The sequence below is a fragment of the Rattus norvegicus genome, chromosome 18, assembly GCF_036323735.1.
Source record: "Rattus norvegicus strain BN/NHsdMcwi chromosome 18, GRCr8, whole genome shotgun sequence".
In the NCBI taxonomy this organism is placed as follows: domain Eukaryota; kingdom Metazoa; phylum Chordata; class Mammalia; order Rodentia; family Muridae; genus Rattus; species Rattus norvegicus.
In genome coordinates, this window is record NC_086036.1 from 56,778,524 (window position 1) to 56,801,098 (window position 22,575).

Consider the following 22,575-nt stretch of genomic DNA (forward strand, 5'->3'; position numbering starts at 1 on the left):
TCAGTGGTTAAGAAAACAGGCTTTGGACCCAAACCAGCCTGGGTTTATATATTATCCTAACTCTTATGATCATTGGTTATGTAACCTTAGGCAAGTCACCAAACCTCCCTGAGACTTAGTGTTCTCCTCTTTGAAATGGGTACAATGAACCCCTCCCCCATACAACTGTTGTGTGGACAAAGTAAAATCTGTGGATCACTTCTTTAAACAGAACGTCTGGCTTCAAATTAGTTGGGGCTTTCATTTGTTTTCAGGTTGGAACAGTGAGTGAGACGAAAGGTCATTGTTCAGTGGCTATGGGAAGGTTGGTGGTGTAAGGAACAGAGAAAGACAGACTGTGCTCACTATAATAAAACCACGGTGGTGGTCTGGTCTCTGAGGATCCTGAGCTGTCTAGGTAGAAAGGGCCACAGGTGAAATGGTGAGATTGCTGTTTTAGGCTGTGTGCAAAGAAGGGGTGGGGGTGGGGGGAATAGGGCATGTGTGACCCCTACTGGCCCTAAGATTGTAGCACCATGACCATTGATTCCACTTTGGCCCAGCTCAGAAGAAAGTGTGGAGAAGTCCAGAATAGGAAGGAACAGGCACAGACTTGTGACTGGCATACGGTTGGTGCCGCCTGGGCTTCTACGGTCCTTTCTGTTGGCCTGATCAGTGCCTATGGGAAGGCTGGTGGACAGAAGCAGGACCAACCTGTTAGTCCTGCAGGAAAGGCAGAGCGTACATGAATGGGTGTTGTGCTAGACAGGCTTAGTGACAGCCTGCCAAGGATTTTGCACTGTAGCCTTCCTTTCAGACCTCAGTTTTCTCATCTGTGAAGCGGGAGAGCAACAGGGTGTGGTGGATCGGGCGGAGAACCTGACGGGTTCACTCTCGGGAGAGTCTGGACCAGGTGGCAGACAAAGGCCTTAAATTGGCCTTCTGTGACTATGCAAGGGGTGCTAGGCACAGAAGGGATGGCCCAAGGTAGAGCGGCTACCATGTTGGAACTCTCCAAGGCTATCTAAGTCCTCGGTTCTTCTGAAATAACTGACAAGAGAAGCCTCAAGTGAGCCCCTGGAGACTGGAAGCTGGCGGAGGGGTGGGGGTGGGGGGCTGGGGTGGGGAGCAGTGTCCCAGGGCATCTGCAGAGCCAGGCTGTATGGCCTGGAATGAAGCTGAGGGGGCTGAGCCTGAGGCCAGCAAGGCGCCTGAGGCAGGGGGCAGGAAGTGCTTGCTCTGCAGGCGCCTGGGCTGTGGGCAGAGGCATGGTTGGACCTCCCATCCTCCTCTCTGACCTCCTTCCCAGGCTGGTTCCCAGCATGCGTGGGGATCCCGGGCCCCCTCCCCGGGGCCCCTAGTGCTGTCAGGCACACACTGAACACTTTCCCACAGGCTGTTAGAATGCCATCTAACCCCCAGCTCTCACACTCTGTGGGGGCTGGGCTGGGGGATGGCGGGGGCTGGGGGAGGATTGGTTTATTCTTTATCTGCCTGGTTCCTTTCCAGACAGATGTTTCGTTTTATTTTGGACTTCCAGAAAATAGGCTGTTTCGTTTCATTTCCATTTTATCCCTGGGGAGGACTCCTGGGGAGAGGAGCACAGAATGAGTGTGGTACCCTGGGGAGCAGAGAGGACAGTGACCTTCGTCCTGATGATGCTCCCTATAGTCATGGCGCCACAGAGAGCCATGGGCAGGTCAGGGGAACGACAGGGTCAGATGGGTGCTTTAGAGAAAGGAAGTGAGGCCAGAGGGGACGAGGGAGACTGAATGGTCATGATGGGGCAAGGGACATGGAGATGCTCCTGAGGGGGCCTGGGGAGATGCACTGTGGAGTGCTAGCATGGCTGAGACTTCTCCAGGAAAATGTGCCCTAGGATGAAGGGATGGGTTCTTTCCTTCCCAGGTTTCTGATCCCACTTGAAACTGTATCCTCATCCTCCAGACCCTTCTCTGGCTCCCAGGATTGGGGTGGAGCAGGGCAGCTTCCTAACTGGTACTATAAGATCACACCCATGTCAGCTGGATCTGGGAAGGCGAGAAGTGCCAAACTCTGTCAGGTCCAGACCAGACCATTGTCACTTGCTCACTGCCCAGCTGTTAGCCAAGGATTTTGTCCCTGGCTGCAGATTCCTCTTACCCACCCCCTCCAACATCCCGTCTAGAACTGGCTGCCTCTTCTGAGCTGAGTCATGGCATCCCAGTCTGGGTCAAGGAGACTCACCCCACCCTCACCCCTAACCCGGCATTCCAGGTCCACAGGGCAAGGGTCCCGAGAGCTATAGCGTCAGTCTGGAAAGTTTTTCCACTCTCTTGACTTGGGCTGTAATAATGGGACGACAGAGAGGCAATAGCTATATTTCCTTCCATTGGTGCAGGGGCCGTGCAGGGGCCCTGATTTGGAAGATAGGACCAAGCCAGGGAGCCAGTTTGTGTCTACTTTGGTCAGTGATTTAGCAGGTCTCACCTCTGAATCTCTGTCACAGGTCTCCCTGTCATAGGGCGGGTTAAGGAGGGTGACTGTCCTGTTAAGAGACACATAAAGCCCCGGTAGGGGTTGGTGAGCTCCAACAGCCCAAAACCCATTTGAGACCATCCTGGAGAGAGAGAAAGAGAGAGAGAGAGAGAGAGAGAGAGAGAGAGAGAGAGAGAGAGAGAGGGAGGGAGGGAGGGAGGGAGGGAGGGAGGGGGAGGGAGGGAGGGAGGGAGGGAGGGAGGGAGAGAGAGAGAGGATTTTTCATGTCCCATCCCAATCCTCAGCTTCCTGTCTGTTCAGTGATCTGTTCAGTGAGCCTCAGAAAGGGATAGGTAGATGTTTCCTGGCTGCAGGGCATTGACATTCCAAGGTTCTGACCCTGTGACCCCAGGATTGGGCCTCCTGCTTGGGTATCTTGTTTATTCAGAACTTGGTGGGACTGAAGCTGGCCGACTCCACCGAGTGCCCCTTTGAACCGCAGCTGGCTTTCTGCTCTCCCATCCCATTGGGTTTCTGTCTGAGCTGACCTCTGCCTCCACTCAGTGCCAACAAAACCCTCCACATTTGCAACCAGCTTGGTGGCTACTCACTCTTTCTTTCTTTCTCTCTCTCTCTCTCTCTCTCTCTCTCTCTCTTTCTTTCTTTCTTTCTTTCTTTCAAGTACCCTGTAGCTGTCTTCAGACACCAGAAGAGGGCATCAGATCTCATTACAGATGGTTGTGAGTCACTATGTGCTGGGAATTGAACTCAGGACCTCTGGAAGAGCAATCAGTGCTCTTAACCACTGAGCCATCTCTCCAGTCCCCTTAGCGGCAACTCTTAAGCCTAGGTATTGTCTCATTCTCATCTTAGAACATAGATTTGTGCCCCTGTCGTAGGCACTCCTGGGCTACTCCATACCTCTGGAGCCTGCCTTGGGTCCTTCCGACATTCAGTCACCAAGTTCTGCCGGGCCTCAGCTACATTCGTCTCCAAGCCATCTGTCTCAGTCAGTCCCCACCCACTGCCCTCTGCCCAACCACACATTGTACCAAGGGAAATCTGCAGGGGGTGGCAGGCGGTGGACAGGCACGCTGCCTCATTTCAGCCGGAAGGTTCCTCTTGTCTGGTCTGCATCTCTTGGCAATTTCCCAAAAGCAGTTTCTGCCTCCATTCTCTTACCTATAAAATGGGAATAATCCTCCACCTCAGAGCTGTCAGAGGATCCAGTGAGGCAATGCGTGCCTCAGCAAGTGAGGCTTAGAGCTCCTCTATGCTTGTTCACGGATACGTGGGCAGAGGGTGACTGTGAGTTTGTGTACACATGCTCTGGATATGTCCTATGTTGGGGGATGGGGTGGTTTACATGAGTGACTGTTATACACAAGGGCCTCTCTGATGAACACACCGTAAAGTATCCAAGCATCCGTCTGTGCAGCGTACACGTGCGGTGGGCACTGAGGGGGCCGTGTGTGCGTGGGTCTTGTGTGGGCATGCACATGGTTCGTGCCTGAATGAGGGCTGGGCGCACACCCGAATAGCTACTCGTGTGTGTGTGTGCGCTGTAGAAGAGCGTGTGTGAGAGAGCGTAGGCAGCATCTGGACTGTGCATGTGTTCACCGTATGCAGGCCTCCCTTTGGCAGCAATACAGGTCCCCCCCCTTCCCAGACTGCTTGTGTCGTGGGAGCCTCAGGACCCCGAGGGAGGAAAACTGATGCTGGCGGATGTGGCCAAGATGGGCTAGATTTATTTAGATTAAAATGGTGGGAAAGGAGTGGGAAACTGTGCACGCTGTGACAAGCGGGAAGGCCAAGGCTCTGAGGATGACTCCCAAGCCCGCTCGTTCCCCCGGGGGTCACTCCTGTTCCCTAAGGGGTGTCTCACATCTGTCGTGAAAAGCTGAGCAGACCCCTTCTCTGGACCTACCCTGAACAGAGCAATACCAAGGACTTCCTGACCACAGCCAGGGAGTGGGGTTTGGAGATTTTTCTACCCACACTGATGAATCCTCCATCTGCGGCTGGCCGCCCATACCCACTTCCACACCCGAGTTTATTTGGTGGGAAGTCACCTGAGAAAACACCTAACTTCTAGCTGTGTGGAGAAACTGTGGCCGTTTAGACAGTGTGTCTGAATCTACCCCCTAGATCAGTGAGATGAGATGGGTCATGGATTCCCAGGTACTGTGGCCTCAAACATGACATCAGCATACCTGACCAGCCATTTCTTCCTCAGGCCACCCCACTGAGAATAATGGCGGCCAGACATTCTCATCAGTAAGTCAGACAGGTAGAACTTTTGAATAGTGACAGCTTTTTAAGATCACAGAGCTGGGCGTGGTGGTGCACACCTTTAATCCCAGCACTTGAGAGGCAGAGGCAGGCGGATCACTGAGTTAGAGGTCAACCTGATTTACATAGTGAGTTCCAGGACAGCCAGGGCTACACAGAGAAATCCTGCCCCCCCCCCAAAAAAGAACCCAAAATAAAACAACAACAAAACCCCAAGCAAACCAAAAAAGAAGACCATCACAACCTGTCTGGGAATGAATATGCAAATGAGTTGGGCTGGCAGGAGATCTGGTCATTGTCACAGTGGGTTCAAGGGCCTGGTGAGGGGAGCTGTTCAAGTCCAAGACTGCTGGCATCTGTGACTTGCAGTGTCCCTCAGCTCCTTTGCTTAGTCTGTCCTTCCGACAGACAGCTGGAACCCACTTTGTGTCTATGTGACCTGGTCATGATTCTGAGCCTCTCTGGGTCTCTACTTCCCGTTTAAGAAGGCTCCTTCCTGGCTTAGAGCCCTTACTTTTAGCTACCCCAGCCTTATTCCCTGCTGGAGAGGGCCTGAGAAGGGAAGATGGTGTGCCACAAAGTAGAAGGGTTGGGGACTGCATGCCAGGGGTTCCAGCCTACAGGGTCAACACAGCCTACCAGAGTCAGACCAGCCTCCTTACAGTGACCTCCCATCCCCTGGCCAGCGGGCCAAATTCCTCCTTTAGAATAATAAACACTGTGGCCAGCCAGGGAGGGTTGGGAGGGGAGGGGAGGAAGGCTGAGATGGGTCCTCCCCCACCCTGGGCTGCTATGATTTTCTTTGGCCCACATCTCTGGCAGGAAGTGGGGAGCGAGAGGGGCACGCACCAAGGGGGAAGATGGCCTCTGTAGGGCCTGTTGGCCGTGCACCCAAATGCTGTCTAGGCAGTTCCAGGATGCCTGGTGTCCAGCTGGAGGGGTCGACACTAGAGGGATGTCATAGGGAAGACGGAGAATGGGACATCAGGAAGGTTTTGACCAAGGATAATTCTGAGAGGAGAAACTCAGGGCCCTGCAGGCTGTCGAAAGATGGGGTAAAGCAGGTCTGTGCAGCTTGCTTCTTAAGGTGTTGAACAGAGCTAGAGTTCTGTCTTGAGGTGTCTGATGCACCATGTGTGACTATAGCCCTCACGGATGATGCATTCATTAGCTTCTCTCTAGCTGGAGGCTCTGCCCGCAGACAGGGCTCAGGCAGTGGAGCTCGTGAGACCTGACTCCTCAGCCCCAGGGAAAGTGATGGAGCTGACAAACTGGTCCAGGCCTTGCAGCCCCACAGTCTCAGGATGCTCCTTGTTGCCCATCACATGATTGCCTCCTATGTTTCTTGATCTGTGACTCTGACCATACCTGGCTATTGCTATCTGAGGAAAGGCTGCTGAGAGGAAGGACGAATCAAAGATTCACCCGATACACTGTGCCCATCTGTGTCCCTGCTCTAGCGCTCTGTTCACAAGTCTCCTCTGTCTCTGTTCCTACTCTTCAGCTGTCTCCCTCTTGAACAGGCTCCATTGCGAACCTTGGGTAAAGGTCTTTGTTCCTCAGTTTCCCCATGCAGACATGGAAGGCGGAGGTAGGAAGTTTGGCCTCAGTAGTCTCCAAGAACCTTTAAGGCTTGATGAATTAGACAGGGCTGGGAACCTGGTTCCTCTCTCCTGGGCCTCCTGTGCAGCTCTGTGCTGAGTAGGGGGGCCAGCCCACTCCCACATTCCATAGTCCTGACCCCCACCCCCTCCCCACTTCCCTTCCCACAGACATCCCATTTCCTGTTGTGCTTGTGGAGGGAGCTGTGGGAGCTCTCTGGGCTCTGGCTCACCCCCTCCGATTCCTCCAGGCCTTTCATCACACTTTCCCAAATATTTGTGCTGGCAGATAAGTGCCTGGTATTGGAACTGTCAACCGGACGAGGACAGGGCCATCAGAGCTGCCAAGTCCCCAATCTAGCCCAACTCCCCCCACTCCAGTGTAACATACAGGGACCCGTAGGCAAGGGACTCAACCAAGGTCATGTAAGAGCTGGAAGAAGAGAGGAGAGAGCTTGGGGACCTGGACATCTTCCCAGCCTTGAGATAGGCGACTGGATGCCCGGGCAGAGCTGACCCTTCAGGAACCAGGTCTAAGGTGGGCCTTAGCCCACACTGGACTCTGATCCATGTTTTACTCTACAGGGCACCATGGGGCTTCCAGAGGTGATGCCAGCTTCAGTCCTCAGAGGTAAGTAAGCTGGAGACAAGGGTGAGAGCCCCAAGGATGTCCCTCGGGAGCTGGCAGTGGTGATGCTTGGTAGCACCAGGACCCGAGAGTCTGGAAGTTCCACAGCGCTCTTGAGTCTCAGTTTCCCTGGATTGGGAAGCGGTCTGTAGAGGCCTCTTTCAGCCACTCACCTATTAGCTTTTCTTTCCATCCACTCAATGGATCCCTCCTTGTCCAGAACCACGAGCTCAAGCTCCTTGCTTATTCTACTGCATCCACGGCCCCCTCTGAGATACTCCAGCCTCCTCTATCCCTCTCCAGTCCAGCTGGACACTTGCCTTCAGCTCTCCAAGGTCTGGGCAAATGCTCAAGGACCCAGTGATGAGCCAGTGGCCTGCCCTACTCACCATTGTTTGATGGCCCTGCTGACTGACTGCATCTGCCCTGACCTTGGACACTAGGGAACACGGGGGTGTGGCTGACAAATCCTCCCTGTGAACAGTGAGTGACCATAGCTGCTTCTCCTAATCCTCCCTGAGAAGGTGCACGGGGGAGGCACCAATCATTTGACACATACACATCCTAACCCTCCCCACGCCCTGTCCTTCAAGCCCTCAGGGGCCTCAGCATCTCAATGGCCCTAAGTCTGCCCCGACTCTGAGCTACGTGAGAACCTCTTTCCTATGGTCACCTGTGAGCTCTGTAGAAACCTAAGCAGCTACAGCGAAGATGACCAGGGAGTGACCTGGAGGGCAATGCAGGAACCGGAGGTCTGGGGATTGCTTCCACAGGATTTCCTGCCTCTTTCTCCTGCATGCTGCCTGCACATAACATAGCTGAAGGGTTTGGAGGCTGGAGTCAGATGAGGCAGAGACCTGGGAAAGGAGCCCTTGAGGGCCTGACAACGATCAAGCAAGCAACTTGCATTGAATGGGAAGATGTAGTCTTTAAAGACTTGAGAGAAACTCAGGCCTCCCAGACAACTCTGAGGGAGGGGCTAACATCTCTTTGCCGTGACCATGATGTGTGACTCTTTTCGCCCAAAGGCCAATTGTTGCTGTTCGTGCTATTGCTCCTGGGACCACAGATCTCCCAAGGCCTAGTCATCACGCCCCCTGGGCCAGAGTTCGTCCTCAACATTTCGAGCACCTTTGTTCTGACATGCTCAAGTTCAGCTCCAGTGATGTGGGAACAGATGTCCCAGGTGCCCTGGCAAGAAGCAGCCATGAACCAGGATGGCACCTTCTCCAGTGTGCTGACACTGACTAATGTCACTGGGGGAGACACCGGAGAATACTTTTGTGTCTACAACAACTCACTGGGGCCAGAGCTCAGTGAGCGGAAGCGCATCTATATCTTTGTGCCAGGTAAGGATACAGCACACAGCACAGAAGGGAACTCCAAGAGTACCTCAGGGCTCTGCTAGATACAGGCAAAGAGAGCAGCGTCCAGCCTGCCTCAGCCAGCATGTTCCTTCCGCTGGTTGTCTCCTCTCTCCCAGCCACCTCTGCTCTTGTCTCCCAAGAATTCTGCATTCTCGGCTGGTTTCAACCTGTTCGTTTTGGCTTCCATATCCTACTGCCCTGGTTCTTTGAGCCCTAGGTACCTTTATGACCTCTCACCTCCTCACTCTGACTCCCCCCGCTGTCAACATCGCAGGAAGAGCAGGAAATGGCCAATGAGAGCATCTTCTTCAGTCTCACTGTGCTAACAGAAGACCCAAGAGGATTTCTAAAGAACAGAATCGATCAGTACACTGTTCTAGAGGCCAGCATCTAGCAAGGGCCCCTCAAGATCTAGGGGTCAGCATCTGGCAAGAATATGTTCTTTTTCTTCCTCCTCTTCCTCCTCTCACCCTGGGAAGTCTCACATGTACGTAGCCTTGGCCGGTATGGAGGGCATTGTGTAATCCAGGTTGCCTTCAAACTCATAGAAATCCATCTGCCTCTGCTTCCTGAGTGCTGGGATCAAAGGCAGGTGCTGTCACACTCAGCTTCTTTTCTTTTTGAGGCAATGTCTAGTTGTTATATGGCCAACCCCAGCCTTGAACCTACCTCCTGCCTCCACCACCTGAATGTACTATGGTGCCTCTTTCATGAATGCTAGGCAGGCCACCTCCCCGTCTCTAGCCGTAGCAAAAGCCTTGTTACCTTATACCATGGCAAAGACTGAAGGGGTAGGACAGGAGAGGAGGCTGAACTTATCCCTTCGTAACTGCACCAGTCCATGATGCCTTCATGAGTAATCCCCCTGCTTCAACTTTCCTTTTTAATACTGGGGATTGAACCCAGGGTCTTGTCCATACTAGGGAAGGACGTTACCACTGAACCACATCCCCAGGCCTTTACATTATGATTATTTTTCAAATTATTTATTTTTATTTATGTGTATGAGTGCACTGTGTGTGCATGTGTGTGTGCATGTGTGCATGCATGTGTGTATGTGTGTGCATGCATGAGTGTGTGTGTATGTGTCTGTGTGTGTGTCTGTGTGTGTGTATATGTCTGTGTGTGTCTGTGTATGTCTGTGTGTATGTGTGTGTATGTGTCTGTGTGTGTCTGTGTGTATGTGTGTATGTGTCTGTGTGTGTCTGTGTGTACATACATGTGTGTGTATGTGTGTATGTGTCTCTGTGTGTGTGTATGTGTCTGTGTGTGTATATGTGTGTATGTGTCTGTGTGTGTCTGTGTGTACATACATGTGTGTGTATGTGTGTATGTGTCTCTGTGTGTGTGTATGTGTCTGTGTGTGTATATGTGTGTGTGTATGTGTGTGTATGTGTGTGTGTCTGTGTTTGTGTGTGTGTCTGTGTCTGTGTGTGTCTGTGTGTGTATGTGTGTATGTGTCTCTGTGTGTGTATGTGTGTATGTGTCTCTGTGTGTGTATGTGTGTGTGTATGTGTGTGTGTCTGTGTGTGCTTGTGTGTATGTCTGTGTGTGTGTTTGTGTGTGTGCATGTGTGTATGTGTGTATGTGTGTGTATGTGTCTGTGTGTGTGTCTGTGTGTTTGTGTGTACATACATGTGTGTATGTGTGTATGTGTCTCTGTGTGTGTCTCTGTGTGTGTATGTGTGTGTGTATGTGTGTATGTGTCTCTGTGTATGTATGTGTGTATGTGTCTCTGTGTATGTATGTGTGTGTGTGTCTGTGTGTGTGTGCATGTGTGTGTCTGTGTGTATGTCTGTGTGTGTGTGCATGTGTGTGTCTGTGTGTGTGTCTGTGTGTGTGTCTGTGTGTGTGTCTGTGTGTATGTGTGTGTATGTGTGTATGTGTCTCTGTGTGTGTGTCTGTGTGTGTATGTGTGTGTGTATGTGTGTGTGTATGTGTGTGTCTGTGTGTGTCTGTGTGTGTATGTGTGTGTATGTGTGTCTGTGTGTGTGTCTGTGTGTCTGTGTGTGTGTGTGTGTGTGTGTGTGTGTGTGTGTATGTGTGTGTTTACCAGCTGGAATTACAGGCAGTTGTGAGCTACTTGATGCAGGTGCTAGGAAACAAATTCAAATCCTCCGGAAGAACAGCAAGTTCTCTTAACCCCTGAGCCATCTCCCCAGCCTCACTATTATTGTTTTTAACTCTTCATTTTGAGGCAGAGTCTCACAAGGTTGCCATGACTGGCCTTGAATTCACCCAGAAGCATTGGCAAGCCTCAGCTCCACAGTTCTCTAACATCTCCCATCTGCTTCACAAGTAGCTGGGAGTCCAGGCCTTCCCCACCCAGACAAGCTGACAGTCATCCCTTACTTATTCTACCTGTAAATACCATTACAATGGCAATTATATTTGAATGCAGTTTGCAGGGGACCAACACCAGAACCATAGCAGCATCCTTATTCTACATTGAGGTGATTGAGGGGCAGAAAGGGGAAGAGACTGTTCAAAGTCAAAAAGCAATTCACCGGACGGCTAGAACCTCACTGTTCTGGCTGTGATTAAACAAGTTTGCCAATAGCAATTGGGAAGGGAAGGATTTACTTCATTTTAGTAGCTTACAGTCAGTCCATCAGGAAGAGAAGTCAGGGCAGGAACCTGATGGTAGAGACTGAAGCAGAGGCCATGGAGGAATGTAGCTTGCTCCTCATGGCTTGCCTAGCCTGCTTTCTTATATACCCCAAGACCACCTGCCCATGCAGGGCATCACCCACAGGGCGTTGAGCCTTTCCACATCAGTCATTAATCAAGAAAATGCCCCGCAGACTTGCCTACAGGTTATCCGATGGAGGCATTTTCTCAATCCAGGTTTCTCCTTCCCAGATGACCCTAGCTGATGTCAAGTTGACAAATTCTAACCAGGACATTCATTCCTTGGCTCTACTCTTGACAGATCCCACCATGGGCTTCCTCCCGATGGACTCTGAGGACCTATTCATTTTTGTCACGGATGTCACTGAGACGACGATTCCATGCCGAGTGACAGACCCCCAGCTGGAGGTGACGCTGCATGAGAAGAAAGTGGATATCCCCCTACATGTACCCTATGACCACCAGCGAGGTTTCATTGGTACTTTTGAGGACAAGACTTACATTTGCAAAACCACCATTGGGGACAGGGAAGTGGACTCCGATACTTACTATGTCTACAGCCTGCAGGGTGAGCCCCGCTTTCTGGCCCTTCATGGAAGAATCACCTGTCCGTTTACTAAGTGCACAGCTCCGTGTCTTATTAGGTTCTCTTGTAGTTTTGGGAGGGACCTAGTGTTCTCTACATTCTATAAAGGAAACAGTGGCTCGGAGAAAGGATGGAGTTGGTCCATAGTCACAGTGCACTAAGGGCTGGGCTATTCTGCACAAAGGTGGGGGCACAGACACAGGCTTGGAACCAGCCAGGTTTGGATACCGGCTTGGCCACTTCCCATCTGGACTTCTTTGCACAAGGCATACGGTTCCCATGAGCCTGATTCCCTCCCACCTTCCCCACCATAAGATGAGGATGAGGAAGACTGCCTTCCTTACAAGATTTTGCAGGGAAGTAAAATAAAAGAGATTAAGGTGCTTAGCATATGAAAGGTGCTTGGTAAATTTGGATTCCCAGAGAACTGGATTTTGGCTTTCAGATTGCTCTCTCATTGTCAGCTCCATGAGGGAAGACGTTCTGCCTGTGATGTTTGCTCCTCTAGCCCCAGTGTCTAGGATAGCGTTTGTATATAATAGTAGTTTAATTATTACTGATAGACTCAGTGAATGAATCTTTTACAATAGCCAGCCTTTCCCTGTGGACCACACCTGTTTCCCAAGCCTAGTGCTGGTGGCTAGTGATGCCCTCCTTGGCCCTAATCCAATCTCTTTGCCTCATTCCAGTGTCATCCATCAATGTCTCTGTGAATGCAGTGCAGACTGTGGTCCGCCAGGGCGAGAGCATCACCATCAGGTGCATCGTGATGGGCAATGATGTGGTCAACTTCCAGTGGACGTACCCCCGCATGAAGGTAAGCTGGGCGAAGGTTGGAAGGCAGGCTGGGCATCTCAGCTCTTGCTGGCTTCTGATTTGGGGACTTGACCTTGCAGAGTGGGCGGCTGGTGGAGCCGGTGACAGATTACCTCTTCGGAGTGCCCTCCCGCATTGGCTCCATTCTTCATATCCCCACCGCTGAGCTGAGTGACTCTGGCACCTATACTTGCAACGTGTCAGTGAGTGTGAATGACCACGGCGATGAGAAAGCCATCAACGTTACTGTGATCGGTGGGTGCCTTGGGCTCAGCCTTCTACCTCAGCCTGCGCTGGACCAGACTCTGGCACAGACCTGGGGTCTTCTTTTTCAGTATTAGACCCAAATGAAGTGCAGCAGCCCCAGATAGAACTCTGAGCCCAACCTAGACTTCCCACCTAGCCGCACTCCTAGTTCATTCTCAACCCCTCAGTGCAGGTCTTGGCAATCCCGTCGCCGAAGTCAACCACTGCACTAGTTTGAAGTCCCCCTGCACCATATATAAATATTAAGGATCCAGAACAGAAAACTACAAGTCCAGTCCCAACTTCAGCACTGACCCTAATGCCACCGGCATCAAATTCCATCCCTGCTTCTGTCCCACCTTGCGCTTCAGCTCTGTTGCCTGGAGAAACCTTGCCCCTAGATTCTAGAAGCCCCTAGAAGGTGCTTATCTTGCCTTTGGTCCGAGCTGGCTTCTTTGAACACTCCACTAGACATCCGCAGGATGCGTACTCTCATTGGTGTCTGGGCATAGCTCCGCCCACAGGGCCCGCCCCTGACTGTTGTACCTTCACAGAAAATGGCTATGTGCGGCTGCTGGAAACACTGGAAGACGTACAAATTGCTGAGCTGCACCGGAGCCGGACGTTGCAGGTGGTGTTTGAGGCTTATCCGACGCCCTCTGTCCTGTGGTTCAAGGACAACCGTACCTTGGGTGACTCCAGCGCTGGCGAGTTGGTTCTGTCCACTCGCAACGTGTCTGAGACCCGGTGAGCACCAGCTAGTCCACTTGTTTTGGAAGCTTCGAAGCTGCCGGACAGCCCCGGGGCCCTCAGCCATCAACAAACCTAGGACCTTCTTGTCTGAGAGTTTGTTGTGTGATAGACACATGCCAGGTACTAGGGAAACTGTAGGAGCAGAGCAGGCCACTCTGCTCCTCCCGGTGCGGGTGGCAGACACTGACGGGTTGGCCACTCAGAGGTTTAGTTACCTTGTGATGAACAGAACCAGCAGGTAACGGTCAAAAGCAAACGCGCTGGATGGGAAGAGGGTGTCCCCAAGGCTAGAGATCAGCAGACAGGCAAGAATATGCCCCTCTGATGGGGATAAGCTTTTGAGAGACAGAAACACACGCTAGCCCTTCCCAAGCCTTCCTGGTAGTTTAGATGAACTGCCTGTGGCTGAGGACTCAGGAGACTGGGTGTGGATCTTAACTCTGCCGTTACCCCTGTGTGACCTTGGCAAAGCTATCCCTTCCCTTGGCATTCTATAGGAAGGCGAGGATGCTTTAGGGGTTCCTGCAGTTCTGATCACAGTTCCCCTGGCCTGGCCTGCTCCATAGGTATGTGTCAGAACTGACCTTGGTACGTGTGAAGGTGTCAGAAGCGGGCTACTATACCATGCGGGCCTTCCATGCGGACGACCAGGTCCAGCTCTCATTCAAGCTGCAGGTCAATGGTAAGGACCACCCCACTTCCCCTCTCTCTCCCCCTCCCTCCTTTCTCCATTTCTTTTCCTTCCTTCTCTGCTCATCCACCCATGGCAGAGCCTGGAGAAAGGGCCTGGAACCAAGAAGGCTACATTTTAGATGGTTGATCTGGCAGGTCCCCTCTCTGGGCCTCAGTTTCCCCAGCTCTAAAAGGTGACTGTCAGATTATACTGGTGCTTCCTCCAAGTCTGGGCCATTTATGTACTGATGGCACAATTTTACTTCTCGCATACAATTCGTACTCTGCTGAGTAGTTCCAATGTGGCAGTCTGTTCTATCTTTTATGATTTGCATCCTAGGAGGGGAAGAGAAATAGAAAAGGAGGATGGGCTGGAGAGATGGCTCAGTGGCTCTAAGAGCACTGACTGCTCTTCCAGAGGTCCTGAGTTCAAATCCCAGCAACCACATGGTGGCTTATAACCATCTGTATTGAGATCTGATGCCCTCTTCTGGTGTGTCTGAAGACAGCTACATGTATTTATATATAATAAATAAATAAATCTTAAAAAAAATCACAGAAAACAAAGAAGGTTAGAAGGTAACATGCAACTGTAGCAGGAGGGGAAGGAGATAGATGGATAGATAGATAATAGATGATAGATATAGATAGATAATAGATGACAGATAATAGATGATATAGATAGATGATAGATAATAGATAATAGATGATAAATAGATGATAGAGATAGATAATAGATGACAGATAATAGATGATATAGATAGATAGATGATAGATAATAGATAATAGATGATAAATAGATGATAGATATAGATAGATAATAGATGACAGATAATAGATGATATAGATATATGATAGATAGTAGATAGATAGATAGATAGATTGATTGATTGGAGAGAACCTGGCATAGCATGGCATAGCAGGAGGTGAGAGTTGTAGTTTTTACTATGGTGATCAGGGTTGGCCTTGTTCTAGAGGTGACATTTGTGAGAAGGCTTGAAGAAGGGAGGGCATTGGACAAGTGGGTATTTGTGGAAAAGGCGCTCCAGAACATGTGTCACCCCTTGTCACATTGCCAGAGAAATAGGAGGAAGTTGGGCGTGGCCAGATCAGAGGGCGCTGGCACATATGGCGGGTCATGAGGTTAGGGCCTCCCAGAAATGGAAGGGGACGGAGGGGAGTCACTGGGTAAGAGCTTGCAGCTGGGTACAGAGACTTTGGCTTCTATTGGGCCTGATGGGAAGGGCTATGACAGGGACTCCAGCGACACGATAACCACTTAATGTTTTGTCGATTCGCTCCCTAAAAATAAATGTATTTTGAAAGACAAATTTAGCAACTCAATTGTAGATGGAAATTCAGTGTCATATGCCATAAATATAAAACACTCAAATGAATTCAGAGAAGACAAAGCAGTGCCCAGCTTCATGGGCCTGGCTGCCCAGGGCTCCTGCCAGTTCTCTCTTTGAAGAGCAGGTCTCAGAGGAATGTTAAGGGCAGACTCTGAGCCTTGCCCTTTGATGTACCCCAAAGGAATCTGTCACTTTCACACTGGGACTCCTGGCGTCTGATGCTTCACCTGCAACCCCTGCTGGGGACGAGAGGGTTGTGGGAGGAGGGAAGGGGGTCAGGACGAAGCGGACATGATACACTGTGGTTCGAGTCCTCCTGAAGGCCTTTCCTGAGCTCTGTTCTGATCACCTCACTTCCTGACCCTGTACTCTGTCCAGTCCCTGTCCGTGTACTGGAGCTGAGTGAGAGTCATCCTGCCAATGGGGAGCAGATACTCCGCTGTCGGGGCCGGGGCATGCCTCAGCCAAATGTCACCTGGTCTACCTGCAGAGACCTCAAAAGGTGAGCACACCTTGAGGCCAGGCCTCCCAGAGTATATGCAGCTGCCTAGAATGCTCCTTTAGGGTAATCTAGACCGGCCTCTTCACCTGAGAGGTCCAGGCCACATCTTTGATCATTCCTCTGCCTTCCGGGAGATACCTAACCCACATTTCTCCTTTTCTTACCTTGATCCTGAGCCATCCTCAACCTAGGAAGGTGCAGGGTCTGGCCCCCAGAGGTGTCTAGTTCACCCAGTGGATATGCGGGGATTGCCTCTCTATCCTTAACACGTTGAGTAACCTTGAGTCAAATGAGTGAATTTTGCCATTCAGGAGTCTCAGTTCTGGACTGGGAGCGCCCCCTGCTGGCCCATCTAGGCAGCACAGTAGGAATCTGCTTAAAGAGCAAGCAAAGAAATCAAACGTTTCTACCACCATTCACAGTCTTACTTTCCCCCACCATTTGCAGAGAGGAAGCTAAGAGAGTCTGCAAGCCAGTCCTTTTGTGTCTCCTGGCAGGTGTCCGCGAAAACTGTCACCCACACCCTTGGGGAATAGTTCCAAGGAGGAGAGCCAGCTAGAAACGAACGTGACTTTCTGGGAGGAAGATCAGGAATATGAGGTGGTGAGCACGCTGCGCCTGCGTCACGTGGACCAGCCACTGTCAGTGCGCTGTATGCTGCAGAACTCGATGGGCAGAGATTCACAAGAGGTCACCGTGGTACCACACTGTGAGTGCCCTAGCTGCGGATGGCTCTGATGAGCTCTCACCCCTTCCTTGATCCCACCTCACTGAGTCCGAGTTCCCAAAGCAGATCAAGTCAGCATACTCAGAAGAATGTTACAAAGTCTACCAGAGTAGGTTCCTAGGTGCGCACACGAAATGTGACATTGACACAAGTGCACAAACACAACTTTATACACCACAAACACGAAACACATTGACATTTAGGTGTAGAAAGTGAAACTGGCACGCGAGATGCATGCTGTAAACTTGCATGAGCCGGTTGATACTGGGAGTCAGGCGTACACTCTTCACGGGCACGCCGTCTGCGCCGAGGAGGCTTTGTCTCCAGAGTATATGCGTGTTAGCATCTACTCAAGCATACCCAGTGCTGTTCGTGGATGTGAAACTGCAGAATATATTTTTGTGAGCCGTGCGTATGAGACCAGCCAGATCTAATATATCAAATGCTGAAAGATGAGTGGGGATTAGCTAGCTCGTGAGGGCTGTGGAAAAGCCTAGCATAGGCTCTGTGTGGGTTCTGAGGAGTTGAAGCAAATGAGCCCGGATGCAGGGCACACTGTATGTGGATTTGGAGTAGGGGAGGGATTAGGGAGGGAAGTGGTAAAGAATGGGGCTACAGGATGCAGAATACAGCTACAAGATACAGGATACAGGATACAGCTGCAAAGAGTATTTCGTAGACAATCAAACACAGACCCATGCACACTGCGCATATACCTGAAAACAGAGACATGCACACACCCACGCAGGTGTACACACACAGAGGCTTCCGCAGGCTTGTACATGTCTGCTTATGTACATGCCTGTCACCTGCCCTTAGAGGAAGGGTGAGCTTTTAAAGCATCCTTACTGGGACTGCAGAGATGGCTCAGAGGTTAAGTGCACTTGCTGCTCTTCCAGAGGCTCTGAGTTCCGTTCCCAGCACCCACATCAGGCAGCTCACAACCACCTGTAGCTCCAGATCCCGTGGATCTACAGCCTTCTTCTGACCTCTGTGAGCATCCACATGTGTGGCATTCTGTCATACAAATGCTCACATATATACACACAAAAATATATAAGATATGTGTTCATTGCTTTAGGCATCGCAGATTTCTTTGCACTTGCACTGCCAAGCATATAGTCCTTACGGTCTAGGTGTTAGAAAAATTAAGTGCCCTTATTCCCCCATATTCTCATCTATGCACACAGGTAGACTAGCTCTGGGCCCGAGTAAATGCAGAGGAAAAGTCATGTGTGACGCCTGCACAGGACGCCATGTGCTATTACACGGAGACCCAGCTATTACACGGAGACCCAGGATGACTCTGATGGGTCTCTGGAGAGTGCAGGCTTCCTTTGTAAGACCAGGATGTAGGGATGTAGGGAAGAGAGAACAGAAATGTCAGCCAGTGACCCTGAGAAGGAAAAGATGGGGCTAAGCCAGAGGAAGGCTCCCTGGGGAACAGAGGAGGGCAGGAAGAAGCAAATTCCCAGAGCACAACAGCTCCTGCTAAGTGGGAGAGGACAGGGGATGGGGGTTCAGCCAGGCTGACTAGGGAGGTGATGTAAACAGTGAGGCTGAAGTCTTGGGCTAGAGAGGACTCAGGGCTCAGGGAGACCTGCATGTTCACCTCAGGGCCCCGGGAGGTGCATACTGACTGTGCCACACACACTAGTGGTCCCCAGGCTGGGGCTGGGAGGAACAGACTTCTGGTGGTGGATTATTCAGGCTGCTGAAGTTCAGAGTCAGCTCCTTCGGGAGTCACTCGGTGAGTGCCTCAGCCATTTGGTTAGGAATGGCTCTTAAATCTATGACCCAGGAATGACTGCCCAATAGGGCATGGACTCAGAGAAGAGGGGGTCGTGGCCTGGTCCCCAGAGTGCCTAATGCTGTGAGAGGCATAGGTCATTCTCAGGAACCAGAAGAGAGTTCCCCAGCCTAGCTGGATGTTGCAGAAGCCAGCCTGAGCCTGACTGTCATCTGAGGGGAGTCACTGAGGGGCCCTGGGCTTGTAGGAAAGACCAGAGTGTAGGCCCTGAGGTCAGATATCTAGGCAGTAAGAGCTCACGTGCTCAGCAGAGCAAGTCCAACGGATCTGTGATGCTCCCAGCAAGATGGGGAAAGCAGCTACCCAGATACTGTTTGCTTATGGCCTACTCTGGTCTTTGTCCTCAGCCTTGCCTTTCAAAGTGGTGGTGATCTCAGCCATCTTGGCCTTGGTGGTCCTTACTGTCATCTCTCTCATCATCCTCATCATGCTGTGGCAGAGGGTAAGCCTGTGTATGGGTGCAGAGTGGTACCCATATTTCCTCACGGTCTCCACTGTATGTTACACAATCCAGCCCATAGGAAAGGCACAACACAGAGTTCAGCCTGGAGCTGACTTAGAGCGTTGCTGGGTCTCCAGCTCCCTCAGTCCTTACTGGGCTGACGTGATCAGTCCAGGACTCTTGCCCCTGCTCTTTCCTCTGCCTCAGTCCTTCCCGCTCAACTCAGTCCTGGTGCAAATGGTGCATTGTGGGTGGACTATCATGGCCCCAAGATTCTTTCAGCTCTAACCCATAGAGACTGCCATGAGTCACAAGAATGCAATCTGACCCCAGGATTCTGTTCTGACGCTCTATTCTGACATTTCCCCTTTCTGTAACTCCAAACACTTAAGATTCCGGAATTGGGACTCTAGTCCCCCTTCATCCTGTCATTATAAGATTCCAATCCTGTGACTCCAAGATCCTAAGATTTCCACATCCAAAGGCTGTGTCCTTTTGAGACCCCACAGAGACAGAGTAGGCATTTGGAATCTGTCCTATCATATGTCGCTTTCTGGGTAACCTGCTCTTTCCGTCTGAGGAGTAACTGGGGCTCAGAGAGAAACTAGTAAAGCAGCTCTAGTGAGTGTGGGCCATGCTGCCAGTTGCTGTCTAGAGGCTGCGTCCTCAGGGTTTCTCAGCCATACTTTCTGCCCCTGAGTCCCCTTAGTGAGTTGCCTCTGAGCTCACGGAGGCCTTGGTTTTGCTAGCCATCCGTTGTGTCATTTTCAAATACGTCCCTGCCCTCTCTTGGTCTCAGAGTCTCCTGTCTCATTTGCCACCTAAGGGGCTGGACCTGATAGGCTCAAGGCCAAAGATGCCCTCTGGCTGTCTCCTCTGTTATTGGTCTTGTTTCCTACAGAAACCACGCTATGAGATCCGATGGAAGGTCATTGAGTCTGTGAGCTCTGACGGCCATGAGTACATCTATGTGGATCCTGTGCAGTTGCCTTACGACTCCACCTGGGAGCTGCCACGGGACCAGCTTGTTCTGGGTCAGTTCTAAGAGGCGTTAAGTGGCAATGGGGACACTAGGACCTTCTCCCAGTGTGGCTGCTACTAGCTGAGACATAGAGCTGATATCTTGCCTTCTCTGGGTTTTAGTATCCTTTCTCTGTGGTGAAGATAAGGTGACCCCATAGCACTGAAGCCCTGGAACCCCAAGGTTAATATGGGACTCCTCCAGGCCAAAGAGGAAGTATTGGATGTAGGCCGGGGGGTCTGAGGCAGTTACAGAGGAGCTGGGCTTGCCCAAGGAGGCAGGAGGTCTTTCAGGGACTCCAGGGGAGACAGATAGCATTCAGGATCTAGAGGAGACCCAGAGGATGGGAAACCTCCTGAGGGGGAGCACAGTAGAGTGGTTGGACAGATGTGGAAGGTGACCTAAGAGAATATTCCCCAACCTAAACAGAAAGATGGGATGAGGGATCCAGCTCCCAGGAGCTGAGGGGTTCTATCCATCCTAGGACGCACTCTTGGCTCTGGGGCTTTCGGACAGGTGGTGGAGGCCACGGCTCATGGTCTGAGCCACTCACAGGCCACCATGAAAGTGGCTGTCAAGATGCTGAAATGTGAGTCTCGAAATGTGAGGTAACCCACCCCTTCTTCACACCCAGGATCTCACTTGGTCCTACCCTTCCTTGTCCTTTTAGTTTCTTCTGAAGGAGCCTGGTCCTGAGGTTGTGGGACAGAAGGGCTCCTCACTGTGACCTTTTTGGGTGCTTCCTCCTTCTCTCCCCTCCTCCCACCTTCTTCCCTCTCCTATGTCCACCCTAGGACACTAGTGGTACAACAGGGTGGGGCAGAGGAAGCAGAGTAGGCCCTGGCAGGGCCTCTACACTGCCTCAGTGGCCCACCCAGGCTGAGTCCCTCTTCCCCCTCAGCTACAGCCAGAAGCAGTGAGAAGCAAGCCCTCATGTCGGAGCTGAAGATCATGAGTCATCTCGGACCCCACCTGAACGTGGTCAACCTGCTGGGGGCCTGTACCAAAGGAGGTACTGAACCCATGCCCCGGAGGATTCTGGGGCTCCTCTCTTTCCTGTTATCCCTCAGTCCATCAACAACAGAACACCCCCAACAGAGTGTCCACATACTGCCGCCCAGGGCTCTTATTTCACTGTCCTGGATGGGCTCAGTTTTAGAATCTCCGACTCACAATACCTTCACAGTGAAGAGATCCCTCAGGCTACTAGTTCCTGCAGTTTTAGAATTCAAGTCTTTTCAGATTTTTTTTTCAGGTTCTTAGATTTTATGTGAATGGGTTTGTTGTTTTGTTTTGTTTTTGTTTTGTCTGTATGTCAGTGTGTGTGTGTGTGTGTGTGTGTGTGTGTGTGTGTGTGTGTGTGTGTGTGTGTGTCTGGTACCTGAGAAGGCCAGAAGAGGTCATCGGATCTCCTGAAACTGGAGTGACAGATGCTTGTGAGCCACTGTGTAAATGATGGGTGTTGAACCAAGGTGGTGTCATGAACAAGTGCTCTTAACAGCTGACCATCTCTCCAGTCCCCCTTTTCATATTTCTACAATACATTCTGAAAACTGCGAGAAAGTAACAACTTCTACAACACAGAGACAAGCAGAACCATGTACTAACCAGGAACTGGTTTTGCTCGCATCAGTGTTGGAAGTCACTCTGCCAACTGCGATTGTTTGAGGGCCTGGTTACCCACTGGGCTATCTACATAATAATAATCATGAAGTTATTGCCCTTTGCAGCTGCTTGTTGTGAGATCTGGGATTTTCCTCAGTATTGTGTAATCAGTCTAAATACAGAAGTACATCGTGCGCGGACTGCTGGCTGTGCCTGCAATGACTATATTTCAAAAGTGTTGTTTTCATCTGTTAGATGGCCGTAAGTGTGTTGAACTTAAGTGTATTCAGCACATTGTGCTAACCATCACGTTCCCCTGCTCTGTGTAGACCAGCATCTGAAGTGTGCACCAGTCTGAAAACAGCCACGGCAACTGGTATCATAGGCTTGCTACATGCTGAGCCCTCAAAGGCATCTCAGGGGTCAAGGGCGGGTGTCAGCCCCTGGCCAGATGGGCAAAGGAAGCACCCTGGAGATTAGCAGCTTGTTTGCACCCACAGAGGCAGGGAAGCAACCCAGGTCCGCAAGGTGCCAGCATCTCTGCCGTCTTGCTGTGTCTCCACACCACCAAGACTCCATATTGGCTTTGTGGCCATGCTGGGAAGACTGAGGCCTTCCTCAGAGTCTGTCCCTGAGCCTGTCCTTCTGCAGGGCCCATCTACATTATCACGGAATACTGCCGTTATGGTGACCTGGTGGACTACCTGCACCGAAACAAACACACCTTCCTGCAACGACACTCCAACAAGCATTGTCCACCCAGCACTGAGCTCTACAGCAACGCCCTGCCGGTGGGGCTCTCCCTACCCAGGTATGGGGGAGGCAGCACCCAGTGAGTGCCTGCCAAGCATATGGGAACTCCTTGTCCCAAGGTGCAAGTGTGGGCCCTGGGGCAGTCACTTCCCAGAGGCAGCACTCTGACCGGATAGTAATGATGGTCATGGGGGGTGGGGGGAGTGCCATTTCAGTGAGCCAGGCTCCATCCCAAGCCTTCTGTTCATGTGACTCCTGGAACCCATGGAGCATCCTTGTGTTCTAGGTGTCTTGTTCTCTTGCCTTAAGGACATAAGGGACAGAGAGCCAGGCTC

General features: G+C 51.4%; 1 protein-coding gene across 3 annotated transcripts in view; it reads left to right on the plus strand.

Moving 5' to 3' along the window:
* Pdgfrb (platelet derived growth factor receptor beta) overlaps positions 1 to 22,575 on the plus strand; it is a 38,881-nt gene that overhangs the window by 8,176 nt on the left and 8,130 nt on the right. For 2 of the 3 annotated variants that reach the window (NM_031525.2, XM_039096573.2), the window contains exons 2-15: positions 6,915 to 6,960; positions 7,986 to 8,306; positions 11,257 to 11,523; positions 12,231 to 12,358; positions 12,438 to 12,612; positions 13,158 to 13,350; positions 13,923 to 14,038; positions 15,759 to 15,882; positions 16,380 to 16,591; positions 18,767 to 18,861; positions 19,763 to 19,895; positions 20,367 to 20,471; positions 20,784 to 20,894; positions 22,139 to 22,298. In NM_031525.2, the coding sequence (NP_113713.1) occupies positions 6,921 to 6,960; positions 7,986 to 8,306; positions 11,257 to 11,523; positions 12,231 to 12,358; positions 12,438 to 12,612; positions 13,158 to 13,350; positions 13,923 to 14,038; positions 15,759 to 15,882; positions 16,380 to 16,591; positions 18,767 to 18,861; positions 19,763 to 19,895; positions 20,367 to 20,471; positions 20,784 to 20,894; positions 22,139 to 22,298 (2,180 nt within the window). In that variant the 5' untranslated portion in view covers positions 6,915 to 6,920. Of the gene's footprint in view, positions 1 to 6,914; positions 6,961 to 7,985; positions 8,307 to 11,256; positions 11,532 to 12,204; positions 12,359 to 12,437; positions 12,613 to 13,157; positions 13,351 to 13,922; positions 14,039 to 15,758; positions 15,883 to 16,379; positions 16,592 to 18,766; positions 18,862 to 19,762; positions 19,896 to 20,366; positions 20,472 to 20,783; positions 20,895 to 22,138; positions 22,299 to 22,575 lie in introns of those variants that run through there. The other variant, XM_063277094.1, reaches the window with a different exon arrangement.